Genomic DNA, 26,131 nt, shown 5'->3' with positions numbered 1-26,131 from the left:
AGGCACAGATAGACAGCCAGTATATTTGTACAGGGTCAAACTATCTAATACTAGAGGACATGCATTTAAGGTGAGAGGGGACAGGTTCATAGGGGATGAATAGGGCAAATAATTTCACCCACAGAGAACAGTGGATGCTTAGAATGTGCTGCCTGAATTGGTGGAGCAGGCAACGTGAGAGGCTCTTCGGTATATGAATATGCAGAGAATGTAGGGAAATGGACATTGTGTAAGTAGGTGCAATTAGTTTAGTTAGGCATTTCATTATCAGTTTATGGGCTGATGGGCCTGTTTCTGTGCTGTACTGTTCTAAGAGGGTGGAGGAATCAGGAATCAGAGTGTGGGGTGGTGATAAAATGAGAAGGCAGTTGCATTTTCTACATTTTAATTTTCACAGCATCATACATCATTCAAACTTTTCAATGAGCATTTATTGTATCTTGGAACATTTTTTCTCATCAACTTGAAACATTTTATGTTGTAAGTAATACAGACTTTAACTGGCTGAACAACATAAGAGACCTTTTTGTGTATAGGATATAGTATAGGCACGCCAATGATCTGCAGCCAAATGGAAATCAATGTTCTTACAGTTACACTTGAGCATTCGAGGAAGATTGAATAAAATCCAAATGACGTCCTAAAATAAACAAATGCAACTGTTCGATTGGCTTTCTTCTAGAACCAGATGTCAACTATAACTTCCCGTTAGCGAAAGCTGCCTCCTGGAACTGAGGAACATAGGTTTTGAAGTAAGCCCTAATGAACAAAAAACAATGGAAGCAGAGGTTAAAAATTAACAACACACGGAAGTAGGAAGAACAATAAACTTTTTGATGACTTAAGTATGCAAAATGGATTTTCCCAAAACTTCAAAATTTTTTAAAGTCTAAAAAAATTAAACTTTAAAAATGCAAATATGTAATTTTTCACCATTGTCCTTTTACACCAAATAATATTCCACCTTTAAATTCAAGATGTTTAATGTCATTTCAGTACATGAGTGTAAAGGAGGAATAATTGAGAGTGGGAAGGGAGTGGGACACATCAGAGAAATATTCTGTACTGATCAATAAAGCAATTGTAAGGAATCAAATAACCTTGCCCGGAGTCTCAGGGCTGGGTGGGTCTGCATCCATGCACCTGCCCCTGGCTCTCCTTCTCTGCCACCTGTCCCTCACCCCTCCCAAGGCACTCCACCATCGCCATTCTCAACATCCTGCTCTTGGTGTGGATGTTGCTTAGCCTCCTCCTTGATGGGAATGGGACAAACAGTCCAAGAGCAGGGGTGGATGGGATTCTTCATAATATTGCTGGCCTTTTTTCTGGCACCTTTCTGGATATGTCTTTGATGGTGCCAGTGATGCACTGGGCAGTTTTGGCTACCCGCCGTACGCCTTCCTGCCTGTCGTAGTGTAATTTTTATACCATGCATTGATGAATCTTGTTAGGATGTTCTTTACTGCACATCTGTAGAAGGTCATTATATTGATATGCATAGCCCAGCTCTTTAAAGCCTACTCAAAAAGTAGAGGAGTTGGTGAGTTTTCATGATTGTGTAGGCCATGTTCTGGGACCATGAGAAGTTGTGCAAGATGTGCAGTCCCAGGAGTCTGAAACTGCTCGCAGTTTCCACTGCTGTGCCGTCAAAGTAAAGAGGGGTGTGAGTAATAAAGTTGTTAACAATGTTAACTTTGAGGAAGATGTTACTTGCTTGGCACAAAGCCTCTAGCTCTTCCACCTTTCTCTGTAGGCCACCTTATTGTCGTTGGTGATGAGCCCCACCTCTATCATGTCATCGGCACACCTGACAATATGATTACCTGGGGATTTGGCTATGTAGTCCTGTGTGAGTAGAGTGTACAATAGTGGGCTCAGCACTCGGGAGTACAGGCGTTAAGGATGATGGGGAGGGAAATATGCAAATATATTTATTGACCATCTGAGGCCTGCTGGATAGGAAGTCCAACACCCATTTGCACAGTTATGAATTTAGGTCAAGGAGTAGGAGTTCATCCACCTACTATGGAATTATAGGGTTGAATGGTGAACTGAAATCCAGAAACAGCATTCTGATGTGTCTTTGCTTTCTAGGTGTGCCAGGGCCAGTTTTATGACAGATGCTATGGCATTAGCCCTAGAACAGTTCTGTCAGTAAGCTTATTGGTGAGTGTTCAGTGTGGCAGGGATGGAGTTTTTGATAGGTGCCATCACCAGCTGTTGAAACCACTTCATTGATGATTGGCATCAGTGCCACCGCGCTAGAGAACGCTATTCCGTAACCATCTGTAGGAAAATATGCAGGGATGGATTCACTGTTTGTCTTTTATCTTGCCCGACCATGAACACGACAGTGAAAGATCAAATCTAACATTCTGACGGTTTTGCACACCATTATATAACCCTAATATGTTAATCCTCCAGGATACAAGATGTCAAGACAGGTTAATATAACTGCCTGGAGAAGCAACAATGTTACAAAATAATGTTACAAAATGTTAGCAATAATGTTACAAAAAAATTCCATGTATCCACACCAAATTTCAGTTAAAAAATATTGAAAGAACAATTTTAAACTGCAGATTCCTAGCCATTAAATTACATAGCAAGCACAGAATAGGAATAAAATGTCCTGGAGCGCACATTTTACAGCATGCAATTCAAAAGTGACTCTGACACAAGCTATACAAAAGTTCATTTTAGGTAAGATAAAATGCAAGGGGAGATAGAAAACAAAAACAAAAATACCCATATAATCAGTACACTCCTTTCCCACATTCCAGATTGTGAAGAGAGATAAACAGATGGCAATGAATATAAGCACATATATCAATCACTGAATCTCACTTCCTGCCATCTTGTAGGCTTCGCTATTCATGGAGGGGCAATTTCTAAAGAAATATCCTGCTCATCCTTTCACATTGTTTGGGATAACAGAGAAAAACTTTATCAAATTAAATAGAAGTGATACATGTAAATTTTACTTCTACTCAAATTCAATGCCATAGACAATGGCAGAAAACTTATGAAAAAGATATTATTGTACAGAAAATACAAGATAAATTTATGTTAAGTAATAATGCCGATTAAACAAACAGTAAAATGATTCACTTGGAACCAGGTTTTAATCTACTTCCACGTTGATTTAATACAATATTAAATCAGAAAATTCTGCAAATACTCAGTGAGTTCAGCAGCATTTGTGGATCCAGAGATATTCTCTCTTTCAGATGCTACTGACCTGCTGCATATTTTTAGCATAGTTATTGATAGAAGCATTTTAGTTGCAATAGCTCCACTGTTTGCTGATTTCATTATTGCCTCAAAGAATTATGGATCACTCAGAATGTGCTAATGTTAGATAATACAACAACTATTTAGTTGCAACTATAAAGAACTGTTATATTGATAAAATATCACCTAATGACATCCAGATAAATATCAGGATGCTCCACCACTCAAATGTATGAAATGATTGTTATGGTCTTTGTCACATTAAAAATACATCTTACATAAATGTAGTTTAAACTGAGTGCAGTGATACAGCTCCTTCCTCAAATGGGCAATCACTTTGGGCACACACAAAGTTTGGAATCCAAATGCATTTCAGACCTTAAGTTTATTTTCTGCTTTCTATTCAAAGCAACAATAATTTGATTGGTGAATTTTACTTAACATGGTACTTATGGTTAAAGACTTAACACATACACTGCTTGTTGATATAATTATTTAATTATTGTACCTCAGATGACTATGGATCACTCAGAATATTCTAATGCCAATTAATACTAACTATCATTTCAGAAAATCACCAAATCAGAAGATGTTTTATAAATGACAAAAAGAAATCTGGTTTATAGGGACAATGTCTGGGCAATTTCTACATTATTTATTATCTATTCCACCCTGTTCATTATCAATTTTAAAATAAAAAATCCTCCTTCCCATCAAGGTTAGCATCTAATTGTAACACAACGATCATTTTATATAAAATTGGAAACTAATGCAACTTACTTAATGCTAAGATCAGCTGCCATTTTGAGTTTATTAGCTCTCAGCAATTAGATACAGTGGCATGCAAAAGTTTGGGCACCCCAGTCAAAATTTCTGTTCCTGTGAATAGCTAAGCGAGTAAAAGATGACCTGATTTCCGAAAGCCATAAAGATGACAAAAAAGATTACTTTCTTATTTCGATCTTTTACAGTTTCAAAATAACAGAAAAGGAGAAGGGCCCGGAGCAAAAGTTTGGGCACCCTGCATGGTCAGTACTTAGCAACACCCTTTGGCAAGTATCACAGCTTGCAAACACTTTTTGTAGCCAGCTAAGAGTCTTTCAGTTCTTGTTTGGGGGATTTTTGCCCATTCTTCCTTGCAAGAGGCTTCTAGTTTCTGTGAGATTCTTGGGCCATATTGCATGCACTGCTCTTTTGAGGTCTATCCTCAGATTTGTGGGTGATGTTCAGGTCGGGGGACTGTGAGGGCCATGGCAAAACCTTCAGCTTGCGCCTCTTGAGGTAGTCCATTGTGGATTTTGAGGTGTGTTTAGGATCATTATCCTGTTGTAGAAGCCATCCTCTTTTCATCTTCAGCTTTTTTAAAGTCTGATGTTTGATTCCAGAATTTGCTGGTATTTAAATGAATTCATTCTTCCCCCTACCAGTGAAATATTCCCCATGCCACTGGCTGCAACACAAGCCCAAAGCATAATCGATCCATCCTCGTGCTTAGCAGTTGGAGAGGTGTTCTTTACATGAAATTCTGCACCCTTTTTTCTCCAAACATACCTTTGCTCATTGCGGGCAAAAAGTTCTATTTTAACTTCATCAGTCCACATGACTTGTTTCCAAAATGCATCAGGTTTGTTTAGATGTTCCTTTGCAAACTTCTGATGCTTCTTCTGATGACTCTTCCATGAAGGTCATATTTGTGCAGGTGTCGCTGCACAGTGGGACAGTGCATCACCACTCCAGAGTCAGCAAAATCTTCCTGAAGGTCTTTTACAGTCAAATGGGGGTTTTGATTTGCCTTTCTAGCAATCCTACGAGCAGTTCTTGGAAAGTTTTCTAGGTCTTCCAGACCTCAACTCGACCTCCACCGTTCCTGTTAACTGCCATTTCTTAATTACATTACAAACTGAGGAAATGGCTACCTGAAAACGCTTTGCTATCTTCTTATAGCCTTCTCCTGCTTTGTGGGCATCATATATTTTAATTTTCAGAGTGCTAGGCAGCTGCTTAGAGGAGCCAATGGCTGCTGATTGTTGGGACAAGATTTGAGGAGTCAGGGGTATTTATAAAGCTTTGAAATTTGCATCACCTGGCCTTTCCTAACGATGACTGTGAACAAGCCATAGCCCTAACAAGCTAATTAAGGTCTGAGACCTTGGTAACAATTATATGAGAGCTCAAATCTCTTGGGGTGCCTAAACTTTTGCATAGTGCTCCCTTCCTTTTTTTCACTCTAAAATTGTACAAAACAGTAACAATACACTAATTTTGCTTAAAATGTTGAAAAGAATGTTTCATTTTTAACTTTAAGACTTTTGGAGATCAGTTCATCTTCTGCACACTTAACTATTCACAGTTAACAGAAATTTTGACTGGGGTGCCCAAATTTTTGCATGCACTGTACATGTGTAAAACTGGATCACCTAGATGACAATTAAAAATCCTGTATGGTTAACAGTAACTAATGCAAAGTACAAAATATTGTTTTAAAAAGGATTTTCATTTCCTTATAAAATGCTGAAAGAAGAATGTACAATACAAAAGTGAGAAAAATTACAAGAAAAAATTATATTCAAAGCATACAGAGAATAAAAAGATTAAAAAGCTGTACTTAAATGCATGACCCCACTGCAACAATATTACTATGTATGGTCTCCAAGAGATAATAATAGAAATACAAGGTAATATTAAAAACATTGCTCAAGTACATTGGAATGGTTCACTAGTCAACCATAAGCTAATGATTAACTCTTACAAGAGAGGTTTTTAAACCTGCCCCTTAGTACCCAGGAACTTCATCTGCTTCCCAAATGTAGATAAAAAATAGTTAACTTTCACGTACAAACAGTGAGTTCCACACGAAAGAAGTGCCCTCCTGTTTGCTTTCCCCAATTGTTTCATTTCGGAGATCGGATAACTAATGTTCAGAATTTGAGATGGGAAAGTGATAAATTATAACAGCAGCGGAGAAATATGGAAAATAAAACCATGTTACACAATCTGCAAGTAGTAACACGCACAACTCCTGTAGCAGTACAAATTGAAGCTATTAAATCTGTAAAGATACTTACTTTGCTCTCTTGGCCATCTCATTGCCATCCCAGCGTGGACTGTAAGGGTAAGATTTTTGTATCTGTTGGTAGAGTTGTCCACTGCTGGTAAAATGGTACACTGACTGGAAGGTCAAAGTGGGTTGATCCCGTGGAAAATATAGGGGCAAATCAACTGCAGTTAAAAAGAAAAAAAATTTATAAAGTTTGGAATGGGGAGGGAGCTGGCTGCCATTAATCACGATGAAACATTCAGTTGGAAATAAAGATTGAATCATTTCTGTTGTGGATCAGTGAAAAAATGGTGGATGAGTCATGACTACAAGAATGAATGTACTAACCTGTTCTTAATCATGCTTTGCTCAGTAGGAATACCTAGAAAATTAATTTTACCTTCTTATCATCCACAAGACTTGTTCAGAAAATACTCAACAGTATCAATACCCTGCAGTAATTCATGAAATTGAGCTGACGTGCATTCGAAAGAGTACTATGGTGGTTTCAACATAGTACTGTGCTTTAAAAGAGGGCATGCATGGTCCCATCAGCAGTTATTCGAGAAGCCTGTAGCCACTGGGCCACTGGTGTGTTCATCACTAAGAAGCAAGTCAAACCTTAGAAGTACAAGGTGATCTCAATGGGGACAGTGCTAGAGGTAATACACTATGGTACTTAGGAATGAGAAAGGCTTAATGGGGAGACACCCTGCTCCGAACTAATATTTCCCATGGAAGCAGGGGAGGATAGATTGGATTTGGCTGGGAAGAAGCTTGTCAGAGTTTAGACAAGGTGCTAACTTTTACTTTAAACAACAATCTAGGAGAGATGAAGAAAATCTGATGGAAAATAGGAAAGCTTGTTTAAGCTTGTCACTAAGCTGCATTTTTGGGGCTCCTTGGCCCCAGAGGAACACAGTCTCTGGGTTGAACCTGGAGTTTCCGTAGAGCCCTGGATCACTGGTCCAGAATTCTACAGATTTAACCCTCAGCAGACTACAAACCTCCTGGTCTTGGTTCATCCATGGAATTCATGGGACACAGCAGTCATATTGGAGAAGGAGTACAGGCTCCACCTGAACCATGCTGGGACCAGACCTTGGTCCTCGAGAAATACATAACTAGGGTTATGAATATGGCTTTAAACTAAATAGTGTTGGGGGGGGAGTAGATTTAACAGCTTGTAAAATTAAAAGCAAAGGAGTGTGCAGGAGAGGTTACAGAAGTCTCTAAAATAAAGAGTAAGAGAAAATGTTTAAAAAGCACTAAGAATTTAACTTCAGGTAACCTAGAGACAAAATTGAAAAAGGTGGTGAATACAGGACTGAAAGTGTTAAATCTGAATGAATGCAGTATACAAAATACAGTAGTGTAGTGCAGTTTGAAATTGGCAGGTATGACACTTTGGCCATTACTGAATTGTGGTTGAAAGAAGATCACTGCTGGAAGTTTAACATACAAGGATACACATAGTATTGAAAGGACAGACAGATGGGGAGAAAGAGTGGGGTGGCTTTGTCAGTAAAAGATGACAACCCTTAAAAAGAAGTGACATAGGATCAGAAGATGTAAAATCTTTGTGAGTACAGTTAAAAGACTGATTGGAGTTATATACAGACCTCCAAACAGTGGTTCGAATGTGGGGTACAAATTACAATGGGAGATTTTAAAGGCATGCAAAAAGGGCAATGTTATGATGTTAATGGATATTTCAATATGTAAAGATTGGGAAAATCAGAAAGGCGTTGGACCTCAAGAGAAGGAATTTGTATAATGCCTCTGATATGGCTTTTTAGAACAGCTTATAGTCAAGTCCACTAAAGAACAGGCAATTCTGAATTGTGTGTTGTGTAATGAACCATATTTAATCATGTGGCTTAACGTAAAGTATTCCTTAGGAGGCAGTGATCATAATACAGAATTCAGTCTGCAGTTTGTGAAGGAGAAGCTAACATTGGATATATCAGTATCACAACTGAGTAAAAGTAACTTCAGAGGCATGAGAGAGGAGCTGGCCAAGGGTGAATTGAAGGGGACACCAGCAGGGATGCTGGTAGAGACAAATGGCTGGAGGTTCTGAGAGTAATTCGGAAAGCGCAGGATAGATTCATCCTAAAGAAGTAGTATTCCAAAGGGAGGATGAGGCAACGAGAAAACAAAGACACTATAAAAGTAAAAGAGAGGGCATACAAGGAGGCAAAAAATTGAAGTTCAAAGTGCGTTTTATTGTCAATGTTCTGTATATATTATACAACCTTGAGATTCTTCTGCTTAACAAGCAGTCACAAAACAAGAAACCTGAAAAGCTTCCAATTAAGACCAACACCCAATGCGCAGGGAAAGAGAAAAAAAACAAATCAAATCAGATCATGCAAACAATAAAGCAAGCATCAGCATTCAGAATGAAATTGAATCCATAAACCTGAAGCTGGGACAAGCCGGAGTAGGCCCATAATTTTAATCTCAGTCCATTACATGGGCAAATCGTCGCAAAGCTCACAGACACTAAGCCTGGAACAGCTGGGGCATGACACAGCATCAGCTTCAGTGCCAGGGAGAGAGGAGAAAAATGTTGTAGAGCAGAGCTGGGTCGACTCTTGCCTCCAGTCCCGCAACCGTGCTTTTTCAGTCCATCTGGCTCAGTGTTTAAATTATTCAAGCACCAAGTCAATCCCGAACTCACGCCTGAGCTCCAGCGCAGCTGCATCGATATGCTCTGGGCTGCTTCCATTCCGTGCTTGACCTTTCCAAATCTTGATCCTGGTTTAGCTGGACAGGCTCCTGAACAGTTCCACTGCAGCTTTTCTCCACTCCACTCATTCCAACTACGTCTCTGATTCTAACTCCACCTTCCCCTGTAACACATATCGACCTCCCTCCTGCTCTGGATTGCACCCCTTGGATTAGTCTCGCGTTCACTTGCCTCTTCATTGTTTACAGTGATCGTTTTACAGAATTTCCATATAAAAAGTGTTATTCATAGAGTATTTAGTTGAATGTTGCCCATATGGAGTAGTGCCATCTTAAACCAGTAGTGGGGACAGAGGAAGCTTTTAAAAACCAACAGAAGGCAACTAAAAAATAACTAAAAAGAGAAAAGATGAATATGAAGGAAAGCTGGCCTGTCAGATAAAACAGGATACCAACTTTTTTTTCAAATATATTAAAAGAGAGACAAGAGTGGACATTGGACTGCTGGGAATTGACACAGTAGAGGTAGTAATGGCTGGGGGGGGGGGTGTGTTTGGGGAAAAATTGTGGACAAACTCAATATCTATTTTGTGGCAGTCTTCACTGTGGAAGACACCAACAACATGCCCAAAATTCGAGACAGTCAGAGCAGAAGTGAATCCGTTATTAAAGATGAGGAATTATAAAGGGAAAAGCACTAACAGAATGCAGAATACACTGTTACAGCTATAGAGAAAGTGCAGTGCAAGAAGACAAGATGAAAATGAGAAGCTAGATTGGAAGATAGAGTTCAATTTTTTTGCACAAAAGGGTCTGTTAAGGAATCTAACATGGGGACAATCCCTGAGTTACACTATCTCAGAGGACCTGTCTGAGACCTACCATATAAATATTGTGAAGAAGTCTGCAGAGGTTCGGCATTTCATTAAAATCTTTCACAAACTTCTAGAGATGTGTGGTGGAAAGTGTGCTGATTGGCTGCATTATGGCATGGTATGGGAACACACAATGCCTTTGAACTGAAAATCCTGCATAAGGTAGTGGATTTGGCCCAGTACATCATGGGTAAAACCCTCCCAACCGCAGAGCACATATACATGAAATGTTGCTGTAGCAAAGCAGCATCCATCATCAAAGATCCTCATCACTCAGGCCATGCTCTTTTTTTGCTGTTGCCTGTGGGTAGAAAGTACAGATGCCTCAGGTTCAAGGTTGAACCACCAGGTTCAAGTACAGCTACTAACCCTCAACCATTAGGCTCTTGAACAAAAGGTGATAGCTTCATTGGTTTTAATAGTCCATTATATTGTTATTTCATGCTCGTTATTTATTGATATTTATATCTACATTTGCACAGTTGTTTACAGTTAACAGTTCCAGATGTTTCCAGACTAGTTACCATTCTATAGATTTGCTAAGTATGCCGCAGAAGAAGAATCTCAGGGTGTTATGTGGTGACATGTACGTACTCTGACAATAATTTTTACTTTGAACTGTCCTGGAGCCTGTTGGTGCATGTTTTGAAGCTTTTGCATCTTCTGTCCAATGTAAGAGGCAAAAGATAGAATGAATGGAATGGGAGGAGACTTTGATTATGTTGGCAATGGGAAGTGTAGATAGAGTCAATGTTTTTCATGATGGACTGAGCTGTGTCCACAATTCTCTGCGATTACTTGTGGTCAGGGCAAAACTGTTGCCATACCAAGCTGTAATACTTCTGATAGGTTGCTTTCTGTGGTGCATTGATAAAAATTGATGAAGGTCAATGGGGATGTGTCAAATTTTCTTAGCCTTCTGAGGAAGTAGAGGCGCTGGTTTGCTTTCTTGGCCATAGCATTATTGTGCTTGCACCAGTTCAAATTATTGGTGATATTTACACTGAGGATTCATGCTGTTTACACCTACGATACAATGGGACCTGTTGAGCACTTCTAGTATTTTCAACTATTATTTTCAAATTCCAAGCATCCATACTGTTTTTAAATTTTTCAGCAACCAAAGGATTACAATGGTTCAAGGTGACAGTTCATTGCCACCTTTTTCAAGGGCAATTCCAGCAATATTCATATACTGAAATGATTAGAAAAAATAATAGTGCATGTTATTATTAAATATTATATCCAGTATTTATGAAAATGTCATTTTGATGTCAACCAAGGACATGCATTAAATGTCGTAAAGTTGCTGTACAATGGATATGAACTAACCCTGTCTTAGATATTTATACTGAAAATTGTCTTATGATGAATTTAGTTTTGAATTGTTTCTGGACATTCTGAATATTAAAATTTTACTTTACTTTCCAGTTTCTTCCCTAACTTTCTATGCATTGTTCACAATTTCTTTGTATACATTATTCACAATGAATGTACCCCCTTTAATTAAGCTCCGTCCTTAGTTCTTCTGCCATTGCCCTGTTTTCTTGCTATGGCACCATCTGCATGTACTTTCACTAGTTGTTTTGGCAAATAACTTGAAGTGCAAAAAGCTGAGTATCTCACATTGTCATACCTAGGCAAATGACTATGGATTTCAAAGCTATTAATTACAAAGACAAAAAAAAATGATAAAGGAAATTCCCAAAAAAATGGTATCAATAGAAAAGCAGGAAATCTGCTTGCATAGTTCTTCAGTTTTGCTATGAACTGCAGCATCATTTCTAATCATCAATATTGGACCGTTTCCAAACATTACCTGTCTGATATAAAGTTAATGGAATTTAACAAATGTTAATTAAACATTTTTAAAAAATGCTTCCAAACCTGTGCATCTGAGTTTAATGCAACTATATCCAATTTAAGCAGAGGCCCTGACCATTAATGGTGCAATACTTTGCAAGTGATGGAGATGTAGTAGGATGTATATGCTAGCATTAAGGATTTCTGGCTGGTATGTTGTACATTGTCCCCCCACCCCCTTCCCCATCATCATTAAAGAGGACTCTTGCCTTGAAGGCAGCTTAATCGATGGGTATGGAATGTTACAGAAGATGTCAAAAATGAGATTAGCATTTTATGGTGAGGGCAGAAAAGGTGTAGTCTTGCATGACATTTGGGTCATCAACAACAGTGGGGGGATGGGAATAGATTGGGGACAAGATTAAATGATGCTGATTGTGAGACAGGTTTAGAGATTAGAGAGAGAGAGATTTGGTGAATAAGGAAAGAGTCAAGTGAAGTGATGTGGAAGGAGCATCTTCCAACAAAGTATTAAAAAACAGGCTGGGGGTTTGAGGAAAGCATAATTCCTCCTGATTCAGAAGCAGTTTCTGCCCTGCAGCATTCCTCTCCTCCCTTCAGCTGCCAGAATTTGCATGTCCTGGTAATCTCAATGGTTGGGGTTACACCTTTGAGACACCTCCTGCAAATGATTATTTTCTCATCCAGTCTATCGTGAAAGGTAAGTGGGTAGATTTAAAGTGGGTTTGGTTTCAGACTAAGTTTGATACTGTAACTTTTTTTTGTAATTACACATGCCTGGGTCAAGGTGTCAAAGATAAATATGGATGTGTGCTGTGAGTAGACGGAAGTCTTTCCTTTTTGCTTGGTAATATTTGTACTTTGGAGCATGATGAAATACATACAAAAACAGGAACTTGTTTTTCCTCTCTCTCTCTCTCCTGAGTTAATTCTGCTTTTAGCTTGCTTTCTCTCAATTAGTGCCTCCTGTGGTTTAGTATATAGTTTTCAAGGCCCAGAAACTTGAGACCAAAAATATAGGCTGATTATCCACGCCAATACTGAGACAGAATCGCAGTGTTGGATATGCTATTTTACACAGGACAATGAACTGTGACCACATCTGTACTTAAAGGTCAATCTAAAATGCTGTTTAAAACTATTTGAGTTAAGATGGGGCTAACCGTTTCAGTATTTATCAATTACATTACTAATATTTATTATTTGGTCATTGAAACATTGCTTTTTCTACAATAGCAAAGATGCAATTATACCTGAGAGGGCATGGGATAGATTTTATTTATTTTTATTTAATGATACAGCGTGGAATAGGCCCTTCCGGCCCTATAAGTTGTGCCACCCAGCAACTCCTGACAGCCTCTGATTTAACCCTAACTTAACCATGGGACAATTTGCAATGATCAGTTAACCTATTAACTAGTACGTCTTTGAACTGTGGGAGGAAATCGGAGCACCTGGAGAAAACCCACGCATTCCATGGGGAGATGCTGTGGGGATTGAACTCTGAACTCTGATACCCCAGCTGCAATGATGTTGTGCTAACTGCTATGCTACCTTGACGGCCAATTTACAAGGATTGCTGGGACAATAAACATTCACTAAGAGGAAAGACTGGATAAGCAATGGTCTATTTCTTTGGAAGAAATGAGAGAGGAGATTGAAATATGATGTGTAAGGAGCACCTAGATACAGTATGTAGGAAGTACTATATTCATTAGCAAAGAGGTAAAAGAGAAAGTAATTGGCAGAAGGATAGCAAGGAGATGGTGAAGCATTTTTTTTCACCCAGAGAGCAGCAAGATCTTAGAACTCAATGCATTAAAATAAAGGTGGAGGCAGAGTCCTCGTCGCATTTAAACACTTGAAGAGCTATGATCTGCATAGCTACAGACTGAAAGCTAGAAAGTAGAAATAGTCTGGACAGCACTTTTTTGACTGGCAAGACAGGAGGGGCTGAGTAGCTTTTTCATGCCAAGAACATTGACTGTGCTTTCAGTAGTGTACCATTCCCTTGGTACAGATGCAGTATTGGTTTAATACTCCAGACAAAAGTAGCTCTGACAGTCGCACTTTTTTCTAGCAGGCCACAAGGGAATTGGCCTGGACCTTGTGCTTAAATTTCTGGGATGGGACTTGAATCTCCTCCTACAGACTAAAAAGCAAAAGCTGGAAGTATTTCATTGGCAGTAATGCATTTCAGATATTCTGGTCAGGAAGGGTCTTTCTAAAGCAAAATAATTTTCTTTTTAGCCACAATAGTCCTAGTCACATCTTTTGATTCTTAAGACTTTCTCTCTCCCTTTCTGAGTATCCCACATCACACAACATCTTTTCAAGGAGACAAAACTTTTCTCCAAAAAAAAAACACTAATTCTTGAAAACTTTAATCTTAGTCTACAAATTAAAAATATCATTCCAATCTGTCTCTTTTCATGATTGTACCAGCTTTCCAGGTTAAAAAGAAGTATCACTGAAAGCAAACCTTAAGTCTTTACATAAGATCTACTATTTTATAACAGGCCAGAATTTCCCAAGAAAATGACAGAAATTTTCATGAAAATACTGGCATTTCCCTTCATGGATTTTAGAAAGTTTAGGACTTTTGCATAAGCGTGCATAATGGAGAAATCACGAACTTCCTGAGGGTTGCTCACTGGCCACTTCCCAACTCCACCCGGACATTGGACTCCTCATGGAATCCAACAGCAGAGTGCCAACCTCTGGAATTTCCCAACAGTCAGACAAGAAGCTACCCACTAAACCTGTGCCAGATTAAATATGGTACAGGTTCAGTGGCTTCACTCTTTTCTATAGGCAGGAACGTCTATAAGTGAATACTTCACATAGTTCACATTTTTTTGAATTAACTGAGTTTACTGAAATGTAAAACTTAAAACATTTAAAAGCAATTTACATACACATTAATCATACTACTAAAAGAATTTTTAACAAGCTTTGAAATTTTTTTATGTTTTTGGGAACATTCAAGCTATTTAACACGACCACACGATACCATATGAGCTGAAACCACTGACCAGAACGGAACCAGCACTGTTGAACTGGCTGCTTGGAGAGCCACTCAAAGTAAGTGCAGACTTAGTGGGCAGACAAAAAAGGTATGCAGGCAACTTGGCACTACTAGGAAACTCTCTGATCAAAGCTTCCAAGCAATGAATTTTCAGCAATCACATATAAAAACACAAATACTAAATTTCTGCCTGTATCAGAATGATCAAAAACGTACTCAAGTGATTGCGTCCAAATTTCCGCATCCAGCACATAATTCTCTGAAACTTCGACCACCCCCATCTTTCCTCCCCCCTTTCTGCTTTCCTCAAGGATCGCTCCCTACGTGACTCCCTTGTCCCTTTGTCCCATCCCACTGATCTCACTCCTGGTACTTATCCTTGCCGCTACATCTCCTCCCCCAAATAGTCCTTCCAGGTGAGGCGACACTTCACCTGTGAGTCTGTTAGGGTCATCTACTGTGTTCGATGCTCCTGGTGTGGCCTCTTGTATATCAGTGAGACCTGATGTAGATTGGGAGGCCGCTTCATCGAGCATCTACACTCCGTCCGCCAGAACAACCGGGATCTCCCAGTGACCACCCAATTTAATTCCACTCCCATTCCCATTCCGATATGTTCACCCATGACCTCCTCCACTGTTGCGATAAGGCCATCCTTAGGTTGGAGGAACAACACCTTATATTCCGTTTGGGTAGTTTCCAACCTGATGGCAAGAACATCAATTTCCGAAGCTTCCAGTAATGTCTCTCTCCCTCCCTTCACCATTTCCCATGCCCTTGGCCCTCTCTCATGTTATCTCCTTGCCCACCTATTGCCTCCCTCTGATGCTCCTTCCCCCACTTTGTCTTTCTTCCATGGCCTTCTATCTCTTTCACCAATCAACTTCCTAGCTCTCTGCTTCACCCCTCCCTCTCCAAATTTCACCTATCACTTATCTCCCCACCTCCACCTTTCAAATCTCCTCCTCAGCTTTTTTTCTCCAGTCCTGCTGAAGGGTTTTGGCCCTAAATGTTGACTGTACTCTTTTCCATAGATGCTGCCTGGCCTGCTGAGCTCCTCCAGCATTTTGTGTGTGTAGCTTGGATTTCCAGCATCTGCAGATTTTCTCTCCCAGCTGACACTCATACAGCTGTTGTTAGCTGTGGCTCAGTTGTTAGTGCTCTTATGCCAAAAATAATAGGTAGGAGGTTCACTACAGAAATATGAGCTTAAAAATTGAGGCACATACTTCTAACACTTTAGTACAGTACTGGGCAAATACTACATTGTGCTGTCTTTCATAGTAAATCAATGCACCATCTGCTCTCCAAATTGATCACAAAAGATCACATGAAACCATTCTGGAGTGGCATGCTGAGCTATTTCTAATGTTCTATTTATCCAACAGTTAAAATTACTGGAATTTAATACAGTAAAACTCCAATAATTCACCATCTAACTACTGTATTAGGAAATCCTGATGGCTCAACAGCCAATTCATTTGCCACCTTTAACACACTGGGGTCCTGGTTCCCAGATCCCTTTAACTGTGCAAGCCCAGGTTTCCATACTACTTTTAAACTCACCAGGGCACCAGTTTCTTGTGTCCTCTTGAAATTCACCTGATTCTGTTTCCTGTACTCTCCTGAAACTCACAAGGCCCTGGTTCCTATGCTCCATTTAAATTTAGCAGATCTGCTGGAAACTTTATTTTACTATTCTATAACACATAAAAAGAAGTGAATTAAAATTTCTTTGAGGGTATCAATTTGGGAATAACATCCAACAATCTGGTGTATCTACCACTCAGCACCACTCAAATCCCGAGACTGCTGGTTAACATCATTTTGCTCTAACTGGCCATACGACACCATGTTGAACTGACTGCCAGCTTTCCACATTACAATCTGTAGTACCCTGATACATTTGGAAAGGGTTTGGGAAATGGCTTGAAAAAAGGTCCTACACAAAAACCGAAAAATATGAGATTTTTGAAGGTTTACAATAACTCAAGTTAGATTTTATAAGAAAAGTTTGCATCATTCAGGATTCTCAAAATAGCTGTTTATTGCAACACTCCTCCTCCCCCTGCCACACCAGATAGATTTAAATTAAGAAACACCAGGCATACTTTATCTCACCCTAAAAATTTCCCTTAATTTTTATTTCTCTTCAGTCTACATCTGCAGGAACATTATTAAGTTTTGAGCAACTGGAGATCGCTCGCATGGAATGGCACGTTTGAATTGGGTAAATGAGCTCAATCCAGCTGCAGGGTAATACTTTGCTGTAATTAAACAATCTTATGGTCATTGGCTCTCAATATTATCGATCTCTACCAACACTGCTTGCAACATATTTTATGTGGTCAGAAGAGGGTTATGGAGCAGTATCAATTTAGTAATGAGCTTTGAATTAAATGGATTGTGAAGTTCAAAAATATAAGAAAGAAAATTTAAACAAAGGAAGATATGTTAAGAGTTAGGAAAGGAATTTGAGAATGGTAAATGTTTTACAGAACAGACCAAGGAAAACCAGTCAAAGTGACAAAATGATTGCATATCTGGATTGAGGGATACTACAGGAAGCATCATACTGTTTATTACTTTCTGAATCAAATCAATTATTTTTAGTTGCACCTATTTTTGGAGCAACAGGACCAAAATTTGAGAAGATTTGTAGGTTTTATTTGCATATTTAGGTTTTATTTGGAAATTTTCAGATTTATTAGAAAAAAGTCCACCATTAATTTGCCCTATACAGATAGGTTGAGAAACCCAAACATTCAGCACATTTCTATCTTAGTGACTTGAATAACACAGTAAAAGCAAACACCATTCCAGTCTTGTTCAACTGAGATTGTGTGTTGGGTGGGAGGGCGGTGGGTCATTGGAATTCTTAGCTTAACACAAATGAATCTCTCTTGATCTTTCTCTCAAGTAGATCCTAACTACTCTGAAGCATTACAGAACACAATATATGAAAAATCTATAAACCAGATTATCTTAACTACCCAGATAAAATGGGCTAAAGAAGCATATCTGTTTTCTTTGAAGTACTAGCAGCACAGGAAAGTAGATGAACAGAACTAGTAAGCACAAAACAGACAAAATGTTATGCTATATCATTGGCAGCTCCTACATAATTAAATTGTGTCACTGCATGACTTGTATTTTGGCTCGTACAGCAATGAAAATATTTGCTGTCTCCTGCTAACATTGATAAGTATCAATTCCTAAAAGCAGAACAATGCAAATTTTGATTGCAATCACAGGTACCAAGACTCTTGTGTCAGAGGTATGCTTCTTTTACATAGAAAGTGGTAGGTGCATGGAACACACTGCCAGGAGTGATGGTAGAGGCGATACATGAGGGTTATTAACAGACCCCTTGATGGGCATATAGACGAAAGAAAAATGGAAGGCCACGTAGGAGGGAAAGGTAAGGTTGACCTTAGTGTAGGTTAAAGCGTCAGCACAAAATTGTGAGTCGAGGAGCCAGTGTGGTGCTGTAATTGTTCTATGATCTAAAGAGCACATTAGAACAGAAATGCTAAATAACAAACTGTTCTACTAATTTCTTGATGTTCCAAATTGAGTAAAATGAGAGATCTATTAAAGACTATGCAGTGATACATCATTAGTATGCTTAAAGCATTCAGATAACTAACAAACTAAAACAATGAAGGAAAATTTCAGATGACCATCCCCTGAATTGCTCCTCCAGCTTCTGTTAGAATTTAACATGCTGCTGTGTTCTGAGGAAGAGTCACTGAGCCGAGTCTCTGCTCCATAGATGCTGCTTGACTGACTGAATTCTTCCAGCATTTGTATTTTTGTTTTACATCATAGCATCTGCAGCATTTGTTTTCCATGCTGCTAGTCAAGTGTAACCATGTAATCTTTTCCATTGTGGGCTAATAGATATCTATTCAAGTTATAATTGACAAAAATTTCCAGGTATTTTGCAATAAGTAAATAATGACCGATGCAAGTACTCCTATTAAAGAAAATATAATGTAACAAAGGTGAAAAGAATTTTGAATTCTTTGGCATGAACTACCAAAACCTGAGTAACACACACAAAATGCTGGAGGAGCTCAGGAGGTCAGGCAGCATCTGTGGAAATGAATGAACAATCAACTTCTTTAGGCTGAAATCCTTCATCAGGACTGGAAAAGAAGGGGGAAGAAGCCCGAATAAGAAGGTGGGGGGAAAGGAAGGAGTACAAACTAGAAGGTGATAATTGAAGCCAGGCGGGTGGGAGAGGGGGAGTGAAAAAGAAGTTGGGAGGTGATAGGAAGAAAAAGTAAAGGCTGGAGAAGGAATCTGATAAGAAAGGAGAGTGGACCATGGGAGAAATGGAAGGGGAAGGTGACAAGCATGTGAGCAGAACAGAAGAGGTAAGAGGAGAGACAGAATGGGGAATGGAAGAAGAGGGAAGTGGGGGTGAGGGAGGTGAATTACTGGAAGTTAGAGAAATTAATGTTCATGCCATCAGGTTATAGGCTATCCAAGTGGAACATGAGATAGTCCTCCTCCAACCTGAGAGTGTCCTCATCGTGGCAGAAGATGAGGCCATGGACTAACACGTCAGAATAGTAATAGAGATTAGAATTAAAATGATATTTTTTTGGAGATGGCACAAAGGTGGTCACCAATCAGGTCTCACCAAGGCTGTATCGGGAGAACTAGATATGGTAGACGACCCCAACAGATTCGCAGGTGAAATGTTACCTCACCTGGAAGGACTGTTTGAAGCCCTGAAAGGAGACGAGGAGGAGGTGAATGGACAACACTTCTTCCTCCTGCAAGATTAAGTACCAAGACGGAGATTAGTGGGTACGGATGAATGGACAAGGGAATCATGGAGGAAGCATTCCCTGCGGAAAATAGAGAATGAGGAGGAGGTAAATACGTGTTTTGGTGGTAGGATCGCATTAAACATGGTGGGAGTTGCGGAGAATGATGTGCTACATGCAGATGGTCATGGGGTGGTAGGTAAGAAAAAGAGGAACTCTATCCTTGATAAAGTGGCAGGAAGATGGGGTGAGGGCGGATGTCTGGGAAATGGATGAGAACATCCCCATCACCCCATCACTTCTTCAGTCCTTGGAATCTTCATCTTCCTCCTGCGCTACCTTCCCTGCACAACCCAACTCTCCTCTGATTGATCCCAGCTCTACCTATCACCCCCACCCCCAGTTTCTTACATCATCCCCCTTCCCACCCACCTGGCATCACCTATCACATTTTATCTTGTATTCCTTCTCCTCCCTCCCAGCTTCTTATTCTGCCTTCTTCTCCCTTCCTTCCAGTCCTGATGAAGGGCCTCAGCCTGAAATGTTGATTGTTTATTCATTTCCATGGATGCTTCCTAACCTGCTGAGTTCCTCCAGCATTTTGCATGTGTTACTCTGGACTTCAAGCATCTGCAGAATCTCTTGTGTTGATGATTAACTGCTAAAGCTCACCATATTAATCCAAAATCTCCCAATCACATGTGAGATTGCTGTTTAAAAGAAATCTTACTTACTATGAACTAAAAAGCAGAAGTCCTTCCATATTAATAATAATGTAAGCTTGGTAAATCCTTCAGCATCATACTCCACAACACCACTGAAAATAAAAAAAATTAGCAGCAATGAATCAAAACAACACTAACAGAGTTCATAAAGAGAATTAGTAAATGACATCAAAAAGCAACAAAAATCTTTCTATTTCAATATTCAAAGCTTGCTCACTTTTAATAGCAAATGGCTAGAGAGAAAGACTTGACTGTATTCAGAGACCTGGAAGTTCATCAGTATTCATAGAGATGTAGCACAGATGGCAATAAGTGGTTTACTCAGCCATGTCAAAGGCTGAAGGAAACTGCTGCTAAACAGACATGCATGAGATTAAGGACATTTGCATGTTATGAAGTAGTAGACAGACTGCAACCTGCCAGCTGAAAAGTCATATTCATATGAGGACTGGGATACCAGTGCGTAAGTTACTGAGGGCAAGAGGGTACAGACTTTGAGTTTAGCGATGGAGGGGGAACCCCAAAGGACAGTAGGCAATAAATAACCTGATTGGAACCTTTAAAGCATGCTACTACCAAGCAAGCAGCTACTTAAAACCTCAGCGGAGTTGTGACTGCTCTGTGACAGCTAATCTTGAAACTGGGTGAACTAAATTATCCTAATGATGCTTCAAAAGAGTAATGAACAAAGAATGAGATCGTTACATATGTGACCAATGGGTAACATTAGTGATCTGCACAGTGATGGATTCCAGCAGGTCAAGTTTCCTGAGTGACTCAAATCAACCCACAAACCACTGCAGTCATGTTCCACTCCGAGGAAAAAAATCATACGCTCAGTGTTGGAAAAAAGCTCTACCACAGAATCAAATTTCTAGACCAATGTGTGGGCTTACAATTTCAAAACAACCAAATGTACACAGGATATGTTGTCTAATGAATTTTAAGCTGTTTTTTTTTGCATTCCAGATGGTCATAACAGATAGTAGCATTTTTTTGCCGTTTGAGAAACTGCACCTAAGACCGTCAAGTAGACAGGTAAATTTTTCTTAACTTTAGGATCTGGAATACAGGAGACTTAGGAGTCATCTAACTAATCTGTATGTCAGAGGACAAAACCAGAGGGCATAGATGTGAAGTTATTGGTAAGAGAAGTCGAAGAGAAATATTTTCAGTTTTAAAAGTGGTGGGAATTTGGAACTTACTGCATAAAAGCATGTTTGAGGCAAACCTCTCCCCATTACATTTTTCAAAATATTTTGAATGTAGTTGAAGTCATAACCTATAAAACTGTGGATTAAAGGAGCTGGCAATTGGGAATAAGCATTAATGTTTTCTTTGAAGGTGGAAGGCTGAAACAGAAAACAGGAAACGCTGTAAGCACTCAGCAGGTCAAGATACATCAGTGGGGAGAAACACAGAGCCAATGTTTCCTTAGAACTGGAAAAAGGAGAATATAGGCGTGCTGAGTTGGAGAGAGGGAGAGGGGTGGGGAGGTCAGAAATATTGTCTGTGATAGGGTGCACACCAAAATTGTCAAGTTAACAATTACTTTAAAAAACATCTGGAGACGTACCATTTAAAAAAAAATTGAAATCTAGAGATATAGCCACATGTGTGGAGAAAAGAAACAGAGTGGTTACTTAAATTGAACAATTTCCCAGCGTAGAAATGACAAAAACTAGAGGACATAACTTTAAGGTAAAGTTGGGGGGGGGGGGGGGGGAGAACGTTTAAGGCAGATGTGTAAGGTTTAGTTCTCAGATTGCATCAGTCATGCTTATTATCTCACATTTTTGAAACCAATTCTGTCCTATTCCATGCCTGCCCAATACCAAAGTACAACAAAATAATTAACCATACATCAGATATGCAATTCCATAAAACCCTTAACAGGATGATATCAAACCAAAGTCATTTTTTGCTCAACAAGATACCAGAAATAATATAGCTCTTTCTCTATTTCTCTCCCCATGGATGTAATCTACTTTGCCAGGTGTCTCTAGCACTTTGTAATTTCAGATTGCCAGCATCTGTAATCTGTGTTTTTCTGAATTTCTAGTATCTTTTGGTGGCGTGGTAGCTGAGAAACGACTAATAGAACTTTGCTTTTCCTTGAATACTGCCCTGAAACCCATTAATCAGTTAAATAAGGATCTTGGTGAGTTCTCCAAAAATGCCTCCCTTCACCACTCTATATTGAATCATGCTCATCAATAGAAATGCAGGTAAATGACGGCACATCTTTAGAGACTTAGATTCTCTAATTAGACAATCAACGTTTACAATAAATTGATTTTATAAGACATAGAAATTCATCAAATTCTCAGCATCAGAATGATTAGAACACATCAGACAGCAAAAAGTAAATATTTCTCCCCATGCTCATTTGTTTTTACTGGTTAAAAAAGATCTGGAATGCACTGTATTCCAGATAGGTGAAGGATATTTTAATTCTACCATCCTGAAGATCCAGAACTGGCTTGCCCACAGAAGGCAAAGAGTAGCTGTAGAGGGATCATATTCTGCATCGAGGTCGGTCACCAGTGGTTTGCCTCAGGGATCTGTTCTGGGACCCCTACTCTTTGTGATTTTTATAAATGACCTGGATGAGGAAGTGGAGGGATGGGTTAATAAATTTGCTGATGACACAAAGGTTGGGTGTGTTGTGGACAGTGTGGAAGGCTCTCATTAGGTTACAGTGGGACATTGATAGGATGCAAAACTGGGCTGAGAAATGGCAGATGGAGTTCAACCCAGATAAGTGTGAGGTGGTTCATTTTGGTAGGTCAAATATGATGGCAGAATATAGTTTTAATGGTAAGATTCTTGGCAGCGTAGAAGATCAGAGAGATCTTGGGTTCTATGTCCATAGGACACTCAAAGCTGCTGCCAGGTTGACTCTATGGTTAAGAAAGCATACGGTGCATTAGCCTTCATCAGTCGTGGGAGAATAGGTTGAGTGAACTTGGCCTTTTCTCCTCGGAGTGACAGAGGACAGAGGACCTGATAGAGATATATAAGATGATGAGAGGCATTGATCGTGTGGATAGTCAAAGGCTTTTCCCCAGGGCTGAAATGGCTAGCATGAGAGAGCACAGCTTTAAGATGCTTGGAAGTAGGTACACAGGAGATATCAGGGGTAAGTTTTTTATGCAGAGTGGTGTGTGCTGGTAATGGGCTGCGGCAATGGTGATGGAAGCGAATATGATAGGGTCTTTTAAGAGACGCCTGGATAGGTACATGGAGCTTAGAAAAATAGAGGGCTATGAGTGACCCCAGGTAATTTCTAAGGTAAGGACATGTTCGGTAGAGCTTTGTGGGCCAAAGGGCCTGTATTGTGCAGTAGGTTTTCTATGTTTCTATTATTTTTCTGCATTTTATTACCAAATTGAAGCTACCTCCATAGTCCCATACTCCACTGTTCTTCAATGAAAACAGCTATGGAACTAATAATATCCTGATGTAGCACTTTCAAAGCAGATCTCCCTCATGCAGCATGTATACCGGTGCTCCACGGAGCTGAACATGTGAAAATTGTAAGATGAATTTAGCTTCAAACTTGGGGCATCATCACACAGATGGACAATACATCGGAGTAATACTATGGTAAGACAATGGAAAATCAATGGAAACATATTAGCAAAAAATAAGTACGAGACAGACTCTTTTGAAGGAACCACAATATGTATTGATTGAGAATGTGGACTTCTGCTCAGAATTTCCAAGCTGCTTTATGGCATTTAAACCCCAAATGAAAATGGCTCATTTAAAGGACACGTGCCCAGATAGAACCCTGCTGAGGAAGGTTATCAAGAAAAGTGTACTTATTGCATTAGCCTGCCTGCCACCACTTCCTTAAGTGTCTATGGATGTCTCTCTATATTTTGTGGTATACAAAGTGAACAGTAAGAAGAAAGGTGTGGAGAAAGGACAAGGCACAGGAGGAACGATGAGAATATTCCGTTATCATGACCTATAAAACAAAAAATTGACCTGAAAATCTGATTTTGGAAATTGAAATCAAGCTGTAAGCATCACCCACTTCAGGCTGCTATTTGGATAAAATCTTTTTTCAAGTCAGATTATTCATTAGAAAATATCCGATCTCAACTGAATATTAACTTACGTTCCAAAGTGACTCAGAAAGGCTGCGATGTACTCTCGTCTTCTATGGTAGCCTTGAATGATGTACTGCACCTTGGGTTAGATAAAACAAAAATAAAAGTGTATGTTAAGCATTACAAATATTTTATATCAAACACGGGCAGGAAATCTGGTCACATTGTTGCAAATAGTAGCTATTTTAAAGTCTCATATCCATTATATTTGGGGCTTTTCTTCTGCATGTGTGCAAGTATAAATGCGAGTTGCGGTATGTTTGTTACATATTTGCTCATCACTGACAGGGACAGTGGCACAGGAAAATGGTGTTTCTTGATTTACACAAAGCAGTAGACTCCAGGAATATGCTACAGTTGCATGATATAATGTTATGTGCCATTTGAATACAGTTCTAAAATAGGGCTCCATGAAATTCAAAGGCAATTTCTATGTGCAAATACTTCCATATCACACATTGTGCAAACAGCAGAGGCTGAATTTCTATCTCCAGCTTTTCTTAATGAGGCTACCATTATATTTAAAACGGAAGATAAAAATGATATTGAAACAAAAGCATTAGAAGATCAGGATTTGAATATTATTGCCAGGTACCACAGTATATAGGACCAAGAGTTAGGAAATGTGTTAATTATCTATATTACATAGCTAATTAATGTGTGTATATATATTAAAACACACAGAAAATAGAAGAAATATTTAGCAGGACAGATCACATCCCTGGAGAAAGAAAGAGTTATCATTTCAGGTTGCTGACTGTTTCTTGAACCACATCTACGTGCAGGCTATTTGATACACAGGAATAGTTTGCAAGGTATTGAAGTTAGATCATGTGGGATGAGAGTCACACAAGTTAAGGAAACAAAATATTTTTCAGTAAATTAAATTTCTGAAGATCTTGAGATTGTGGTGAAAGTTGTTTGTGGCAGATTTTAAAAAGCCAGCAGGGCCTGTCAGGATTTTTGCGAAGCTTGAGATTGTTTGGGTTATTAGACACATGGCATGTGTAAATAAAAAGTGAGGTTTAAGCAGAGTGGTCATTGTGGGAGCAGCTATTATGTGAGTGAGCTGGGTTAGAGTGGGAAGCTGAGGCTTTGGCTCAATAGGCGTCAGCAAGGAGAGGTGAAGGCAAAAGTAAGTTTCTCTCTTTCTTATTGCACAGTTAAAGCAGTGGAAAAGACAGTGAAGAAGTGGAGTGCTCCTTTTGCTGGATGTGAGAAGACAGGGAGACTCAAAGAAAGTGGGAGTGGTGGGGGGGGGGGAAGAAAAGGCGAACAGTAGTTACAAGGATTCATTGCTTGGGGAACAGACAGGAAGTTCTATGGATGAAAATGAGATTCTCAGATATGCTGATCCCATGTTCCAGAGTCAGGAAATTCTCAGATCGAGCCCATAACATTCTTAAGGGGCCAAACAAGCCAGAGGTTGTAGGTCATGCTGGTATTAATGACACAGGATTGAAAGAGTGATAAGATCTTGCAAAATGTGTTCAGTGAGTTAGATGCTAAGTTAAAGGGCAGGGCATCAGGGCACTGATCACAGGATTGCCACCCTTGCAATGTGCTAGTGAGGCTAGAAATAGGAAGATATTACAGTTTAACATGTGACTAAAGTGATGGTGTGGGAAGGAAGGCTTTAGATTTTTGAATCGTTGGGCTCTCTTCCAGGGTCGGCTGGACCTGTACAAATGGGACAGTTTGCACCTGAACTAGAAAGGGGCCAATATCCTGAGGGGAAGGTTTCCTAGTGCTGTTCTGCATGGGTGGTGGTGAGGGAATGGTTGTGGGAAAAGATGATGTTAATCCTATAAA

The 26,131-nt window shown here is 39.5% G+C and overlaps 1 protein-coding gene and 1 long non-coding RNA gene across 7 annotated transcripts in view; one reads left to right on the top strand and one right to left on the bottom strand.

Annotated features, from left to right (window-relative positions):
• Positions 1-368: 368 nt before the first annotated feature.
• Positions 369-26,131, bottom strand: part of babam2 (BRISC and BRCA1 A complex member 2) — a 178,571-nt gene continuing 152,808 nt past the window's right edge. For 3 of the 5 annotated variants that reach the window (XM_059982812.1, XM_059982813.1, XM_059982814.1), the window contains exons 9-13: positions 24,328-24,398; positions 20,208-20,290; positions 19,414-19,554; positions 6,300-6,453; positions 369-759 (exon numbers count right to left, since the gene is read on the bottom strand). In XM_059982812.1, the coding sequence (XP_059838795.1) occupies positions 696-759; positions 6,300-6,453; positions 19,414-19,554; positions 20,208-20,290; positions 24,328-24,398 (513 nt within the window). In that variant the 3' untranslated portion in view covers positions 369-695. The remainder of the gene's footprint in view (positions 760-6,299; positions 6,454-19,413; positions 19,555-20,207; positions 20,291-24,327; positions 24,399-26,131) is intronic. The other 2 variants (XM_059982815.1, XM_059982816.1) reach the window with 2 other exon arrangements.
• Positions 14,692-26,131, top strand: part of LOC132401053 (uncharacterized) — a 55,098-nt gene continuing 43,658 nt past the window's right edge. The window contains exons 1-3 of one of the 2 annotated variants that reach the window (XR_009514466.1): positions 14,692-14,748; positions 16,849-16,948; positions 21,168-21,236. This is a non-coding gene — a long non-coding RNA (uncharacterized LOC132401053). The remainder of the gene's footprint in view (positions 14,749-16,848; positions 16,949-21,167; positions 21,237-26,131) is intronic. The other variant, XR_009514465.1, reaches the window with a different exon arrangement.

Source organism: Hypanus sabinus, chromosome 10 (assembly GCF_030144855.1).
Source record: "Hypanus sabinus isolate sHypSab1 chromosome 10, sHypSab1.hap1, whole genome shotgun sequence".
NCBI lineage: Eukaryota > Metazoa > Chordata > Chondrichthyes > Myliobatiformes > Dasyatidae > Hypanus > Hypanus sabinus.
Note: the sequence above shows the minus strand (reverse complement) of the source record. Positions and strands in the feature narration are given on the sequence as shown.